The sequence below is a fragment of the Cynocephalus volans genome, chromosome 13, assembly GCF_027409185.1.
Source record: "Cynocephalus volans isolate mCynVol1 chromosome 13, mCynVol1.pri, whole genome shotgun sequence".
NCBI lineage: Eukaryota > Metazoa > Chordata > Mammalia > Dermoptera > Cynocephalidae > Cynocephalus > Cynocephalus volans.
The window spans coordinates 11,786,231-11,801,548 of NC_084472.1; the positions used below are offsets into that span (position 1 = coordinate 11,786,231).

A 15,318-nucleotide genomic window follows, 5' to 3' on the forward strand; every position below is an offset into this window, starting at 1 on the left:
AAAGCCAACAGTTGATTCTGACTGTTATCCTGATCTTTCTGTGATGGAGTTTGGATGTGTTGTCCCGTCCAAAACTCATGTGGAAATTTGATCTCCAATGTGGCAGTGTTGGAAACTGATTGAGTCATGGGGGCGGATCCCTTATGAATGGATTAATGCTCTCCGTGGGGGAGGGAGGATTAATGAGTGAGTTCTCGCTCTATTAGTTCCCACCAGAGCTTGTTGTTTATAGCACCCTGGCACCTCCTCTCTTCCTCTCTTGCTTCCTCTTGCCATGTGATCTGCTTGTACCTGCCTGCTGCCTGCCACTTTCCGCCATGAGTAGAAGCAGCCTGAGGCCCATGCCAGATGCACCTGTCCCAGAATCGTAAGCCAAATAGACCTCTTTCCTTTATAGATTACCCACTCTCAGGTGTTGCTGTTATAGCAACACAAAATGAACTAAAACATCCTGCCTCCCTCTGTTTTTTAATTTTATATATGTATTTTATTGTGGTAAAATATGCATAACATAAAATTTAAGTGTATTAAGTGGTATTAAGTACATTTACATTGTTATGCAACCATTACCACTATCCAACTTCAGAACTTTTCCGTCACCTGACATGAAACTGTTGTAATAACTCTCCATTACTCCCCTCCTGCCACATCCCTGGTAACCACTATTCTACTGTCTCTATGAACTTGATTATTCTAGATACCTTATGTAAGTGGAATCATACAGTATTTTTCCTTTGTGTCTGACTTATTTCATTCAACATAATGTCTTTAAATTCCATCCTTGTAGGATGTGTCAGAATTCTCATTTTTTAAGGTTGAATAATATTCCATTGTATGTGTATTTTGTTTATCCATTAGACTGTTGATGGACACTTGGGTTTGCTTTACCTCTTATCTGTTTGAATAATGCTTCTATGAGCATTGGTGTACAAAAACTTCCTTGAGTCCATGCTTTTATTTGTTTTATTTATTTATTTATTTTTTTTAAAAAAATTTATTTATTTATTTATTTATTTTTAATTTTATTTTGTCGATATACATTGTAGCTGATTATTGCTCCCCATCACCAAAACCTCCCTCCCTTCTCCCTCCCCCCCTCCCCCCCAACAATGTCCTTTCTGTTTGCTTGTTGTATCAACTTCAAATAATTGTGGTTGTTATATCTTCTCCCCCCCCCCCCGTTTGTGTGTGTGTGTGTGTGTGTGTGTGTGTGTGTGTATGTGTGTGTGTGAATTTATATATTAATTTTTAGCTCCCTCCAATAAGTGAGAACATGTGGTATTTCTCTTTCTGTGCCTGACTTGTTTCACTTAATATAATTCTCTCAAGGTCCATCCATGTTGTTGCAAATGGCAGTATTTCATTCGTTTTTATAGCTGAGTAGTATTCCATTGTGTAGATGTACCACATTTTCCGTATCCACTCATCTGATGATGGGCATTTGGGCTGGTTCCAACTCTTGGCTATTGTAAAGAGTGCTGCGATGAACATTGGGGAACAGGTATACCTTCGACTTGATGATTTCCATTCCTCTGGGTATATTCCCAACAGTGGGATAGCTGGGTCGTATGGTAGATCTATTTGCAATTGTTTAAGGAACCTCCATACCATTTTCCATAGAGGCTGCACCATTTTGCAGTCCCACCAACAATGTATGAGAGTTCCTTTTTCTCCGCAGCCTCGCCAGCATTTATCGTTCATAGTCTTTTGGATTTTAGCCATCCTAACTGGGGTTAGATGGTATCTCAATGTGGTTTTGATTTGCATTTCCCGGGTGCTGAGTGATGTTGAGCATTTTTTCATATGTCTGTTGGCCATTTGGATATCTTCCTTAGAGAAATGCCTACTTAGCTCTTTTGCCCATTTTTTAATTGGGTTGCTTGTTTTCTTCTTGTAAAGTTGTTTGAGTTCCTTATATATTCTGGATATTAATCCTTTGTCAGATGTATATTTTGCAAATATTTTCTCCCACTCTGTTGGTTGTCTTTTAACTCTTTTAATTGTTTCTTTTGCTGTGCAGAAGCTTTTTAGTTTGATATAATCCCATTTGTTTATTTTTCCTTTGGTTGCTCGTGCTTTTGGGGTCGTATTCATGAAGTCTGTGCCCAGTCCTATTTCCTGAAGTGTTTCTCCTATGTTTTCTTTAAGAAGTTTTATTGTCTCAGGGTGTATATTTAAATCCTTAATCCATTTTGAGTTGATTTTAGTATACGGTGAGAGGTATGGATCTAGTTTCATTCTCCTGCATATCGATATCCAGTTATCCCAGCACCACTTGCTGAAGAGGCAGTCCCTTCCCCAGTGAATAGGCTTGGTGCCTTTGTCAAAGATCAGATGGCAGTAAGTGTGTGGGTTGATTTCTGGATTCTCTATTCTATTCCATTGGTCAGTGTGTCTGTTTTTATGCCAGTACCATACTGTTTTGGTTATTATAGCTTTGTAGTATAGCTTAAAGTCAGGTAGTGTTATGCCTCCAGCTTTATTTTTTTTGCTGAGCATTGCTTTGGCTATTCGTGGTCTTTTATTGTTCCATATAAATGTCTGAATAGTTTTTTCCATTTCTGAGAAAAATGTCTTTGGAATTTTAATGGGGATTGCATTGAATTTGTATATCACTTTGGGTAGTATGGACATTTTCACTATGTTGATTCTTCCAATCCAGGAGCATGGAATATCTTTCCATCTTCTTGTATCCTCTCTAATTTCTCTCAGCAGTGGTTTGTAGTTCTCATTATAGAGATTTTTCACCTCCTTGGTTAACTCAATTCCTAAGTATTTTATTTTTTTGGTGGCTATTGTAAATGGGCAGGCTTTCTTGATTTCTCCTTCTGCATGTTCACTATTGGAGAAAAGAAATGCTACTGATTTTTGTGTGTTGATTTTGTATCCTGCTACTGTGCTGAAATCATTTATCAATTCCAACAGTTTTTTTGTAGAGGTTTTAGGCTGTTCGATATATAGGATCATGTCATCTGCAAACAGGGACAGTTTGACTTCATCTTTTCCAATCTGGATGCCCTTTATTTCCTTCTCTTCTCTGATTGCTCTGGCTAGTACTTCCAACACTATGTTGAATAAGAGTGGTGAGAGTGGGCATCCTTGTCTAGTGCCTGTTCTTAAAGGAAAAGCTTTCAGCTTTTCCCCATTCAGGATGATATTGGCTGTGGGTTTGGCATATATGGCTTTAATTATGTTGAGATACTTTCCCTCTATACCTAACTTATAGAGGGTCTTTGTCATGAATGAGTGCTGAACTTTATCAAATGCTTTTTCAGCATCTATAGAGATGATCATATGGTCCTTGTGTTTGAGTTTATTAATATGGTGTATCACATTTATTGATTTGCGTATGTTGAACCAACCTTGCATCCCTGGGATGAATCCCACTTGATCGTGATGAATAATTTTTCGTATGTGTTGCTGTATTCTGTTTGCTAGTATTTTAGTGAGGATTTTTGCATCTATATTCATCAAGGATATCGGCCTGTAGTTTTCTTTTTTGGTTATATCTTTACCTGGTTTTGGTATCAGGATGATGTTTGCTTCATAGAATGAGTTTGGGAGATTTGCATCCGTTTCAATCTTTTGGAATAGTTTGTAAAGAATCGGTGTCAATTCCTCTTTGAATGTTTGGTAAAATTCTGCTGTGAATCCGTCTGGTCCTGGGCTTTTCTTTGTTGGGAGCCTTCTGATAACAGCTTCAATCTCCTTTATTGTTATTGGTCTGTTCAAATTTTCTACGTCTTCATGGTTCAGTTTTGGGAGTTTGTGTGTGTCCAGAAATTTATCCATTTCCTCCAGATTTTCAAATTTGTTGGCATATAGTTGTTTATAGTAGTCTCGAATGATTCCTTGTATTTCAGATGAATCAGTTGTAATATCGCCTTTTTCATTTCTAATTTTTGTTATTTGAGTCTTCTCTCTTCTTTTTTTTGTTAGCCATGCTAATGGTTTGTCAATTTTATTTATCTTTTCAAAAAACCAACTTTTTGATTCGTTGATCTTTTGAATTGTTTTTTGGTTTTCAATTTCATTCAGTTCTGCTCTGATCTTAATGATTTCTTTCCGTCTGCTAACTTTAGGATTGGATTGTTCTTGTTTTTCTAGTTCTTTAAGGTGAAGTGTTAGGTTGTTCACTTGCCATCTTTCTATTCTTCTGAAGTGAGCATTTAATGCAATAAATTTTCCCCTCAATACTGCTTTTGCAGTATCCCACAGGTTTTGGTATGATGTATCATTGTTTTCATTAGTTTCAATAAACATTTTGATTTCCTGCTTGATTTCTTCTTGGACCCATATGTCATTAAGTAGAATGCTGTTTAATTTCCAAGTGTTTGTATAGTTTCCAGAGTTTTGTTTGTTATTAATTTCTAGTTTTAATCCATTGTGGTCTGAGAAGATACATGGGATAATTCCAATTTTTTTGAATTTATTGAGACTTGATTTGTGACCTAATATGTGATCTATCCTGGAGAATGATCCATGTGCTGATGAGAAGAATGAATATTCTGAGGTTGTTGGGTGGAATGTTCTGTAGATATCTGCCAATTCCAATTGGTCTAGAGTCTTGTTTAGATCTTGTGTTTCTCTACTGATTCTTTGCCTAGATGATCTGTCTAATATTGACAGTGGAGTGTTCAGGTCCCCTGCTATTATGGTATTAGTGTCTATTTCCTTCTTTAGGTCTAATAGAGTTTGTTTTATAAATCTGGCTGCTCCAACATTGGGTGCATACATATTTATGATTGTTATGTCTTCTTGATGGATCAGTCCTTTTATCATTAAGTAGTGTCCCTCATTGTCTCTTTTTATGGTTTTTAGTTTAAAGTCTATTTTGTCAGATATAAGAATAGCCACTCCAGCTCGTTTTTCTTTTCTGTTTGCATGGTAAATCTTTTTCCATCCTTTCACTCTTAGTCTGTGTGAATCTTTATGGGTGAGGTGGGTCTCTTGTAGGCAGCATATAGTTGGGTTCTGCTTTTTGATCCAGTCAGCCAGTCTGTGTCTTTTAATTGGGGAATTGAAGCCTTTAACATTAAGAGTTGTTATTGAAAGGTGTTGATTTATTCCTAGCATTTTATTGGTTGTTTGGTTGTCTTAGGTGTCTTTTCTTCCTTGCTTTCTGATTTACTGTTTGGTTTCTTTGTTTGTTGGTTCCTTAGGTTGTAGATAGTGTTTTTGTTAGCTTGTTTTCTCTTCATGAATGCCATTTTTATTGTATTAGTGGGTTTAGATTTTTCTTAGGTTTTTATGGCAGTGGTAGTTATTTTTCAGGAACCAAACCCAGTACTCCCTTGAGTATTTCTTGTAAGGGTGGTCGTGTGGTAGTGAACTCCCGCAGTTTTTGTTTGTCTGAGAAATATACTATTTGCCCCTCATTTCGGAAGGATAGCCTTGCAGGGTAGAGTATTCTTGGCTGGCAATCTTTGTCTTTTAGTATTTTGAAAATATCATCCCATTCCTTTCTAGCTTTTAGGGTTTGTGATGAAAAGTCTGATGTTACCCTGATTGGGGTTCCCTTATAGGTGATTTGACGCTTCTCTCTTGCAGCTTTTAAGATTCTCTCTTTGTCTCTGAGTTTTGCCAATTTGACTATGACATGTCTTGCAGAAGGCCTTTTTGGGTTGAATACGTTTGGAGATCGTTGAGCTTCCTGGATCTGAAGATCTGTGATTTTTCCTATACCTGGGAAGTTTTCTGCCACTATTTTGTTGAATATGTTTTCAATGGAATCTCCATTTTCCTCCCCTTCTGGAATACCCATGACTCGGATATTTGAGCGCTTGAGGTTGTCTGATATCTCTCTCAGATTTTCTTCCATGTCCTTGATTCTTTTTTCTTTCTTTTTGTCTGCTTGTGTTATTTCAAACAGCCCATCTTCAAGTTCAGAGGTTCTCTCTTCAACTTCGACAAGCCTGCTGGTTAAACTCTCCGTTGTGTTTTTTATTTCGCTGAATAACTTCTTCAGTTCAGCAAGTTCTGCTACATTTTTTTTCAGGACATTGATTTCCTTGTATATTTCCTCTTTCAGATCCTGTATACTTTTCCTCATTTCATCATGATGTCTAGCTGCGTTTTCTTGTATCTCATTCAGTTTCCTTAGAATTATCACTCGAAATTCCTTGTCAGTTATTTCAAGGGCTTCTTGTTCTATAGGATCTAGAGTATGAGATTTATTAACTTTTGGTGGTGTACTTTCTTGATTTTTTGTATTTCTGGTGTCTTTTTTTTGGTGTTTATTCATTGTGGCAGGGGGTTTCACAGTCCACCGGTTTGAGACTAATGACTAACTAGGATGTTGCTGTGGTTGCCAATTTGGTATGGCTCCCGCTGTGACTGCTCAGTTGGCCTCTAGTGTCTTGTGTGTGTGGTTGCCTCGGGTCTTGGGCTTCTCCGGGGAGCCACCTTTCTGGTCAGCTTGTACTCTGCTGGGCTGGTGGATCACGTACCACAGGGTGTGTGATCTCTGTTGAGCTTTCACTTTCTGTACAGGACTTCTCCCCGTTCCGTGTGCTCTGGCCCAGGCTGTTAGATCGTGCAGTGGCGACCCCACCGGGTGTGTGGTTTCTGTCGAGTCTCCGCCTCCCTGGCTGCACGTCTACCCCCTCTGTGCACACTGTGTTGGGCTGGGGTGTGTCTTCTGCACCCCTCGTCTATCAGCTGGGCCTTCAAGACCCTGCTCAGCACCGCCTCGCCCAGGAAGTCTACCAGGTTTCTGCTAGGCACAGACGACCGGTCTCTCTGGGTGCCTTTGTAGCACTGTGTAGATCTTTCTCGGGTCTTGTTCACCTTTGTATCCCCCCGGTATAAACCGAGTCTAGTGCCCGCCTGCAGCCTGCTCTCCGGCAGGTTCAAGCGGACCTGGGAACTCTCCTACCACACTATTCCCAACCAGAAATTCGTTAGGCTTTTTTCCAAACTGGTGGTCGCAGAGATGGTATCTGCCTCCCAGTAACAGGAAGTTTACTGGGGCCGGAGTCCAGGGTGTGGTGGAGTGACAGTCGGCCCGCCCGTACTTCCTAGCCCTCCCAACACTGGTCGGGACGCCCCACACCCCCAGCCCTGCCAGAGGACCGCGGAGGGAGTGGGAGAGGAGGCCGGCCCGCAGGGTCCGGAAAGCCCCGCGCCAGGCCAAGCAAATGGGCTCAGTGATGGCCGAGCAGGGCGGAGCTGCCCGCACCTGGGAAAATGGAGGCAGCACCGGGGCAGTGAGTGGCCTGGTGGTGCAGGCGGGAGCCGCGTGGCATCCACCCCCCGAACAGAGCTGTGCCAGGGATCACTCACAGTGCTGTGCCAGGTCGGGCGCTCGCTCTGTCTCTGGTTTGCTGCCTTCCGGCGCTGCCGCCTCGGGCTGTTCAGTCGCGGCGCCGCTCGGGCGCTCCCAGGAATCTTCTTTAATGCCAGCCTGAAACCTCGAATCCTGAATAGGGCAGCTGGCCGCCTTCAGTGCGGCCCCAGCCTCCAGGATCCTGGCTGCATCCACAGCAGCCCTGGCGCCGTGTTCCCTGTTTCGAGACTCGCTTTTGCAGCTAAGAATCAGTTCTTTTCCTGCTCCACAATTCAAAGCTGTTGCCTGTAAATGAGGCAGCCTCTCCTGCCGGGGGCAAAGTGGCGTTGAGCTCCCACGACCGGCCAGCAGCAGCAGTCCTCCTTTAAGAGATGGCCAGAGGAAGGTCCACAAGTTTCCCGGCTGCCTGAGGCCCAGTGGCCACCTTTTCCACCTCAGCTACTCCGCGCCAGCCGCCGCAGCCGCCGCCATCTTGAAACCAGCTCATCTATTCTTCTGAGGGCAATCTTTTATTTGTTTTAGATATATACCCAGAAATGGAATTGCTGGTGATAGAGTTTGGATGTGTTGTCCCCCCAAAACACATGTTGAAATCTGATCCCCAAGGTGGCAGTGTTGGGAGCTGTTTGAGTCATGGGGGTGGATCCCTCACAAATGGATTAATGCTCTCTCTGGGAGGTGGGGGTAGTGAGTGAGTTCTCGCTTTATTAGTTCCTGTGACAGCTGGTTGTTTATAGGACCCTGGTACCTCCCCTCTCTCTCTCTCTTGCTTCCTCTCACCATGTGATCTGCTTGTACCTTCTGGCTGCCTTTTGCTTTCTGCCATGAGTAGAAGCAGCCTGAGGCCTGTGCCAGATGCAGCTGTCCCAGAATTGTGAGTCAGATAAACTTCTTTTCTTTATAAATTACCCAGTTTCAGGTATTCTATTATAGCAACACAAAAATGGACTAATACAGTTGGGTTATATGGTAATTGTTTAATCTATTGAGAAACTGCCATTCTGTTTTCTACAGTGGTTGCACCATTTTACAATCCCACCAGCAATGCACAAGGGTTCCAGTTTCTCCATATCCTTGCCAACACTTTTCTATGAAGTGGTATCTTATTGTGGTTTTGATTTGCATTTCTGTAATGATGAGTGATGTTGAGCATTTTTTCACGTGCTTATTGGTCATCGGTTAATGTTCTTCGGAGAAATGTGTGTTCAAGTCTTTTGTCCATTTTTAAAGTTGTTTTTGGCTGTTCTTGTTGAGTTGTAGGAGTTCTTTATAATTCTAGATATTAATGCCTTATCAGATATATAATTTGCAAATTTTCCTTCACTCCGTGGATTGCTATTTCACTGTGGTGATGGTGTTGTATGATACACAAAAGTTTTAAATTTTGATATAGTCCAACTTGTCTTTTTTATTTTGTTACCTGTTGATTTATTATCATATGCAAGAAATAATGGTCAAATCTAATGTTAGGAAGCTTTTCCTGAATGTTTTTTGTAAGAGATTTTTAGTTTTAGTTCTGTGGTTCTTTGATCCATTTTGAGTTAACTTTTGTATGTGGTTAACTTACTTTTCATTGGATATTGTTTTCCCAGCACCATTTGTTAAAAAGACTGTCCTTTACCTATTGAATGGTTTTGGCACCCTTGTTGAAAATCGGTGACTATATATATGAGGGTTTATTTCTGGGCTCTCTATTGCATTGGTCTGTGTGTCTGTCCTAATGCCAGTATCACACTGTTTTGATTACTGTAGCTTTGTAGTAAGTTTTTAAATTAGGAAATGTGAGTCCTTCAACTTTCTTCTCCTTTTATTCAAGATTGATTTTGCTTTTGGGTCCCTTGAGATTCCATATGAATTTAGAATGGGTTTTTCTATTTCTGTAAAAAATGCCATTTACTTAGGTTTACCAGTTTATTATTAAGGATCCAACTCAGGAACAGCCAAATGAAAGAGATGCATAGGGCAAGGTGTGTGGGAGGGGCCCAGAGCTTCCATGTCCTTCCCAACACTTTGATGTGTTGACCAAACTGGAAGCTCTCTGAACCCCTTTAAGTTTTATTTTTTGGTTTTGTTTAATTTTGAATTTTTTAATTTTAATTTTTAATTTTAAAATTTTAACATTTACTTGTACATTCTTGTGTGGGGCACAGTGTGTTGTTTCAATACATGCATATACTGCACAATGATTCATTTAGATAGCACAGTTTTATACCATTAGCCCACCATTTCTCCTACCCCACCCTTTACCCCTCCCAGCCTCTGGTAACCATTATTCTATTCTCTACTTCTATGAAAACCACTTTTTCTTTTTAAAGATTCCACATATGTGTGAGTTCATGCAGTGTTTGTCTTTCTGTACCTGACTTACTTCACTTAACATGATGGTTTTCAATTCCATCCATGTTGCTGCAAATGATAGGATATCATTTCTTTATATAGCTGAATAGTATTTCCATTGTGTGTGTGTGTGTGTGTGTGTGTGTGTGTGTGTGTGTGTGTGTGTGTGTGTGTGTGTGTGTGTAAACACACCACAGCTTTTTTACCCATTCATCTGTGGATGGACATTTAAGCGATTCCATCTCTTTGCTATTGTGAATGGTGTTACAGTGAACATGGGGAGTGCAGGTGGCTTTTTTGATATGGATTTCATTTCCTTTGGGTATATACACCCCATAGTGAGATACCTGGGATATAAGGCAGATAAATTTTAAGTTCTCTGAGGAACCCCCATACTGTTTTCCACAATGGCTGTACCAATTTACATCCCCACCAACAATGTAGGAGGGATCCCTTTCTCCACATCCCCATCATCATTTATTATTTTCTGTCTTGTTGATAATAGCCATTCTAACTGGGGAGACAATATCTCACTGTGGTTTTAATTTGCATTTCCTCATTAGTGGTGATTTTGAATACTTTTTCATGTGCTTGTTGGCCATTGGTGTGTTGTCTTTAGAGAAATGTCTGTCTTTTGCCCATTTTTTAATTGGATTGTTTTTGCTGTTGAGTTGTTTGAGTTTCTTATATATTCTGGATAATAGCCCCTTTTCTGATGTGTAGTTTGCATATACTTTCTCCCATTCTGTCGGTTTTCTCTTCATATCGTTGTTAGTACTCATTGCTGTGTGGAAGCTTTTTAGTTTGATTAGTCCCATTTGTGTAGTTTTGCTTTAGTTGCTTTTGCCTTTGTAGTCTTGCTCAAAAAAAGCACTTCCGACTTCCATTTCATGTAGCGTTTCCCATATGTTTTTGTCTAGTAGTGTCAGTTTTAGGTCCTAAATTTAGATCTTTAATCTATTTTAATCCTTCTGGAGTTTTATGGAGTTCGTTACCCAGGCATGATTGATTAAATCTTCGACCTTTGGTAGTGAAACTCGGTCTCCACTCCTTTTCTCTCCCACGAGTGTGTGTGTGGGGGGGGGGGGTGCTGAAGTTTCCAACCCTCTAATCTTATGGTTTGTTCCCCTGGCAACTGGTCCTGTATCCTTAGGGCCTTCCAGAAGTCACCTCATTAACATAAACCCTGGTGTAGTTGAAAGGAGCTTGTTATGAATAACAAAAGACGCTCTTCTCACCCTTTTTGCTCAGAGAATTCCAAGAGTTTTAGTAGCTCTATGCCAGGAATGGAAGAAGACCAAATATATGTATTTCTTACTGATAACCACACTATCACAGATGATGTTTAACTTGTTCCACTATTTGTTCTATTTCCTGAAAACTGGAAGTTAGCCCTAAAAGCTTGATTAGATTCAGGTTCACCATTTTTTTTACCTAAAGCAAGAATCAATATTTCAAAAATAACCTGTGTTTCTTAATTGTATTACGTCAAGAAGCAGGTAATGTCTGATAGTCCTACTTTTAGTACTGCTAGGATGGATCATTGAAATCACTTTGCTAACATGATTATAAAGTTCCTCTTTTAGCTGAAAACCATGTAGTGGTTTTATCCATTAACAATCTTTGCGTGAGTTATTTTATTGGGTATACAAAATGGTGATTTTTTATTTATTCTGACTCCTTCATTCCTTTCTAATTTACTTTCCAGATTCGCATGTGAAGAAATTTCCTTTTAAGTATTTTTGTTTACTTGCGGGGTTTTGTCTATTTAACCTGGTTTATTATTTTTGATGTCCCTTCATGTTGGCTCCTGTGTCCTCTTGATATGACGCTTTTAGTCTTTAATGTAAGCATTCTTGCCTTCTGGCTCAAAATATCCTATAATCTTCTTGTATATGTGCTTGACCCTAGACCTGCATTCAGCCACTACTCCCAATTCTTTTCAATAGGGAAGGGTATTTAGAGGCCCCAGTATGAGTGTTAGGGTTACTCAGTGCCTCTGGGTGAAATTGTTTTTTGGCTTTTTTAGTCAACAGCTAGGAGTGACTATATTTGTCAGCACCAGGCTCACCCAGTGAGCTAACCGGCCATCCCTATATGGGATCAGAACCCGTGGCCTTGGTGTTATCAGCACCACACTCTCCCGAGTGAGCCACGGGCCGGCCCCTAGGAGTGACTATATTTGAAAAGGAAAAACTGAAATTATTCTGGTATTTGGGTTTTTAATTTTGATTTTATATATGTATTTCCTTTCTTTCATGTGGAAAATCTTGATTTTTTTTTTGTTTCGGATTTTTTTGGTTATATTAATTTTATTTAAAGATTTTTTCATTATTTTTGTGGCAGTTTTAGTTTTTACAGAGAAATCGAGCAGAAAGTACAGATAGTTCTCATACCCTCCCCCCACCCTTATATACAGTTTTTCCTATTATTTATATATTATGTTACTGTGGTACATTTGTTACAGTTATGAATCAATATTGATATGTTATTGTTAGCTTAATTTTATATTAGTATTCCCTCTTTGTATTGTACAGTTCTATGGGTTTTGCCTACTGTATAATGTCATGTATTCACCGTAACAGTATCATATAGAATAGTTTTACTGCTGTAAAAATCGACCATGCTCCACCTATTATCCCTCCACCATCCCCTGAAGTCCTGGCAGTCACTGATTTCTTTTTTCATTACCTCAAATATTACTCATTTCTTTGTATTGGAAACATTTAGAATTCTGTCTTCTAGCTAATGTAATAAATTGTTAGTTATTCTCACCCTACAGTACTATGGAACACTAGATATTATTACTCCTGTCTAGCTGTACTTTTGTAACCATAAACAAACTTCTCACTATCCCTCCACCCCACCACCCTTTCCAGCCTCTGGTAACTGCCATTCTACTCTCTAATTCTGTGTGATCAACTTTCTTAACTTCCACATATGAGTGAGAGCATGCGGTATTTCTCTTTCTGTTCCTGGCTTGCTTTATTTAACATAACATCCTTTAAGCTCATTCATGTTGCCACGAATGACAGGATTTTATCCTTTTTTATGTCTGAATAGTATTCCATTGTATATATGTGCCACATTTTCTTTATCCCTTCATCTGTTGGTGGACACTTGGGTTGATTCCATATCTTGGCTATGGTGAATAGTGCTGCAATAAACATGGGAGTGTGACTATTTCTTCAATATACTAGAAAATCTTGATTCTTAACAATGTTAACAATTGCTTATTTGCTTTATCCTATAATATATTTAAATAGTTTCAAAATAGCAACACTGATGGTACTAATATTAAGACCACGAAATTAAATTTGACTTCTTCGAAGCTCTGTTTGTTCTTAAAGTATTTTTCTCTATAAATAGTAAAAAAGAAAAAAACTTGTTCTAAAGTCTCTTGAAATAATTCTCTTTTTTGTCTACGTGGTCATGTCATCTACTTGATATACATTTTAGTTTTGTTTATGAATTGCCTTATTTCAATTCTGTTTTTTGAATATTTAAGTCATTTACATAATTCCAAAGTAGACAATATTTTAGAGAGGCCACGATATCCCTCTTCTGTTTTCTTCCTTTCTATTTAGGCAGTAATTTTATTATTTTTTGGCTTATCTTTTCTGTTTCTTTTACACTTCTAAGCAATGTGTATTCTTTGCTTTTTTCCCTAAACAGTAGATCAGTAGATCTTGGAGATTACTTTTGATCAATAATCTATGCTATTTTAAACTTGAACAAAACTTTTAAGGAAAGTGATTTTTAATATCAAAGAAAAATTCTTTTTATATTCTGTTTGTACCAATTAAGGTTATTTACAAATAAAGTTAAAGACTTGAGATAAAGGGATATTAATAAGCTGAATGCGTAAACTTTCGTTATTGATGTTCACTTGCACAAGATAGCATTATATCTTTTGAAGCTTCAAAACAATTTATAAAAAGGTTTGGCAAATAAAGGTGTTTGATGACACTGTGACATTTCATGCTCATGCTTTGTGCTCAGTTTCTCAAGGCAATATTATTTCTTTTTCCTTTAAGCTTCAAATGGGAATAAAGAAATCATTTCACATATTAGTCAACATGGAGGAAAATGGCCATACTGGTTTAAAAAAATGGGTGAGTTGTTATTCTGGATGTTAAAAAAATATATTAGTATTATGTTGAATTGATTTTTAATTGATTTTTAATTTATCCAGAAAATATTCAAAAGTTGGGGAATTATACATTGAAATTACAAGTTGTATTGAATGAAAGTAATGCAGACACTTATGCAGGAAGACCATTACCATCTAAAGCAATTAAATTTTCTGTTAAAGGTAAGCACAACACTGATATATAAATATATTAAAGATGGCATTTTTAATAAAGGGGAAGATAGTTAATAAAAGATGTTTGAACAATTGGGTAACCTTCTGATTTTTAAATGGCTTTATTAAGTCTACTTAATAGTCATAATCCTTCTGAATTTCAAAAACATCGTTTTCTACCTTTTATTATTGCTGGTAAAGTCTAAAGCTGTCCTGATTCCTCACTGTTGCATGACCCCAGGTGTTTTGGGAATCTTATTCCCCAGTTTCTGAAATCTTAAATTGCATGACTTGATGTGGGCTGTTTTCATTCATTTGCTAGGTACCTCATAGTCATTTCAGTCTGGAAACCCGTTTTATTTTCTAAGAATTTTTCTTGAGTCACTTTTGCTTGTTAGTTTTTTGGCAGCTGGCCAACTGAGCTTCACTTACTTTGATTTCCTAATCTGTTTTTTTTTTTTTTTTTTAAACTTCTAATGTTGGGGCTGGCTGGTTAGCTCAGTTGCTAAGAGTGTGATGCTGATAACACTAAGATCCAGGGTTCAATCCCTGTACAGACCAGCTGCCAAAAACAAAACAAAACCAAAAAACATCTAATGTTGGATCTTTTGATTGGTGAACTAATTTTCTTTTTTCTACTTTTCATCTCTGTTTTATTTTTCTACTTTATTTGCAATTTCTTGGGCTGGCTGATTAGCCCAGCTGGTTAGAGCACAGCCTTGTAGTACCAAGAGTTTGGACCCCCATACTGGCCAGCTGCCAAAAGAATAAAAAAACTTGATTTCTGCACTTTCTAGTGAGTTTTTCCATTCTGCTATCATTTTTTAGTTTCTAAAATTTCTTTTTTATAGTCTCTGGTTATTACCTTTTAGAAGCATTCTCTTCCTACTTTATAGATTCAGTATCTTTATTAATTCTCTGAGTATATTAATAACAGTGGGGATTTTTCTTGAAGCTTTTTTCCTCACTCAGTCTGCTTCCTCCATGTTGCTTTTTTTCCCGTTTGCTCTAAGTCTTTCATGTTAGATGCTCTCTTATATGAGTAGTGATTTGCTCACATTTAAGAAAAAGACACTTGAAAATTTGTATTTCATTGGGGGAAACTATGATGTGGGAATTTTTAGGTCTTCTGTCTTTGGCTGTTCAGATTCCTGAGTGGAGCCTTCCAGTCTCCTGGTAGGAGGGTAAAGTCCTGGCTGCTAGCATTTTGGGAGCTAATCTGGAGAAGACTGTTGAGGAAGGGTCTCATATTTAGTACATTATCTTTCGCTTGATTTTTCTATTTTCAAAAACTATGACACTTTTAGTAGTGCTGTGTCCCTCACTCCTTACACCTACTCTTTTCCTTCTCCAGAGAATAAACCTTTCATCTTTTGTTAGGGATGAG

General features: G+C 38.5%; 1 protein-coding gene across 4 annotated transcripts in view; it reads left to right on the forward strand.

The window, feature by feature from the left end:
- SMCHD1 (structural maintenance of chromosomes flexible hinge domain containing 1) overlaps window positions 1-15,318 on the forward strand; it is a 155,612-nt gene that overhangs the window by 45,062 nt on the left and 95,232 nt on the right. For all 4 annotated transcript variants that reach the window (XM_063077158.1, XM_063077157.1, XM_063077159.1 and 1 more), the window contains 2 exons: window positions 13,663-13,740; window positions 13,821-13,940. In XM_063077158.1, the coding sequence (XP_062933228.1) occupies window positions 13,663-13,740; window positions 13,821-13,940 (198 nt within the window). The remainder of the gene's footprint in view (window positions 1-13,662; window positions 13,741-13,820; window positions 13,941-15,318) is intronic.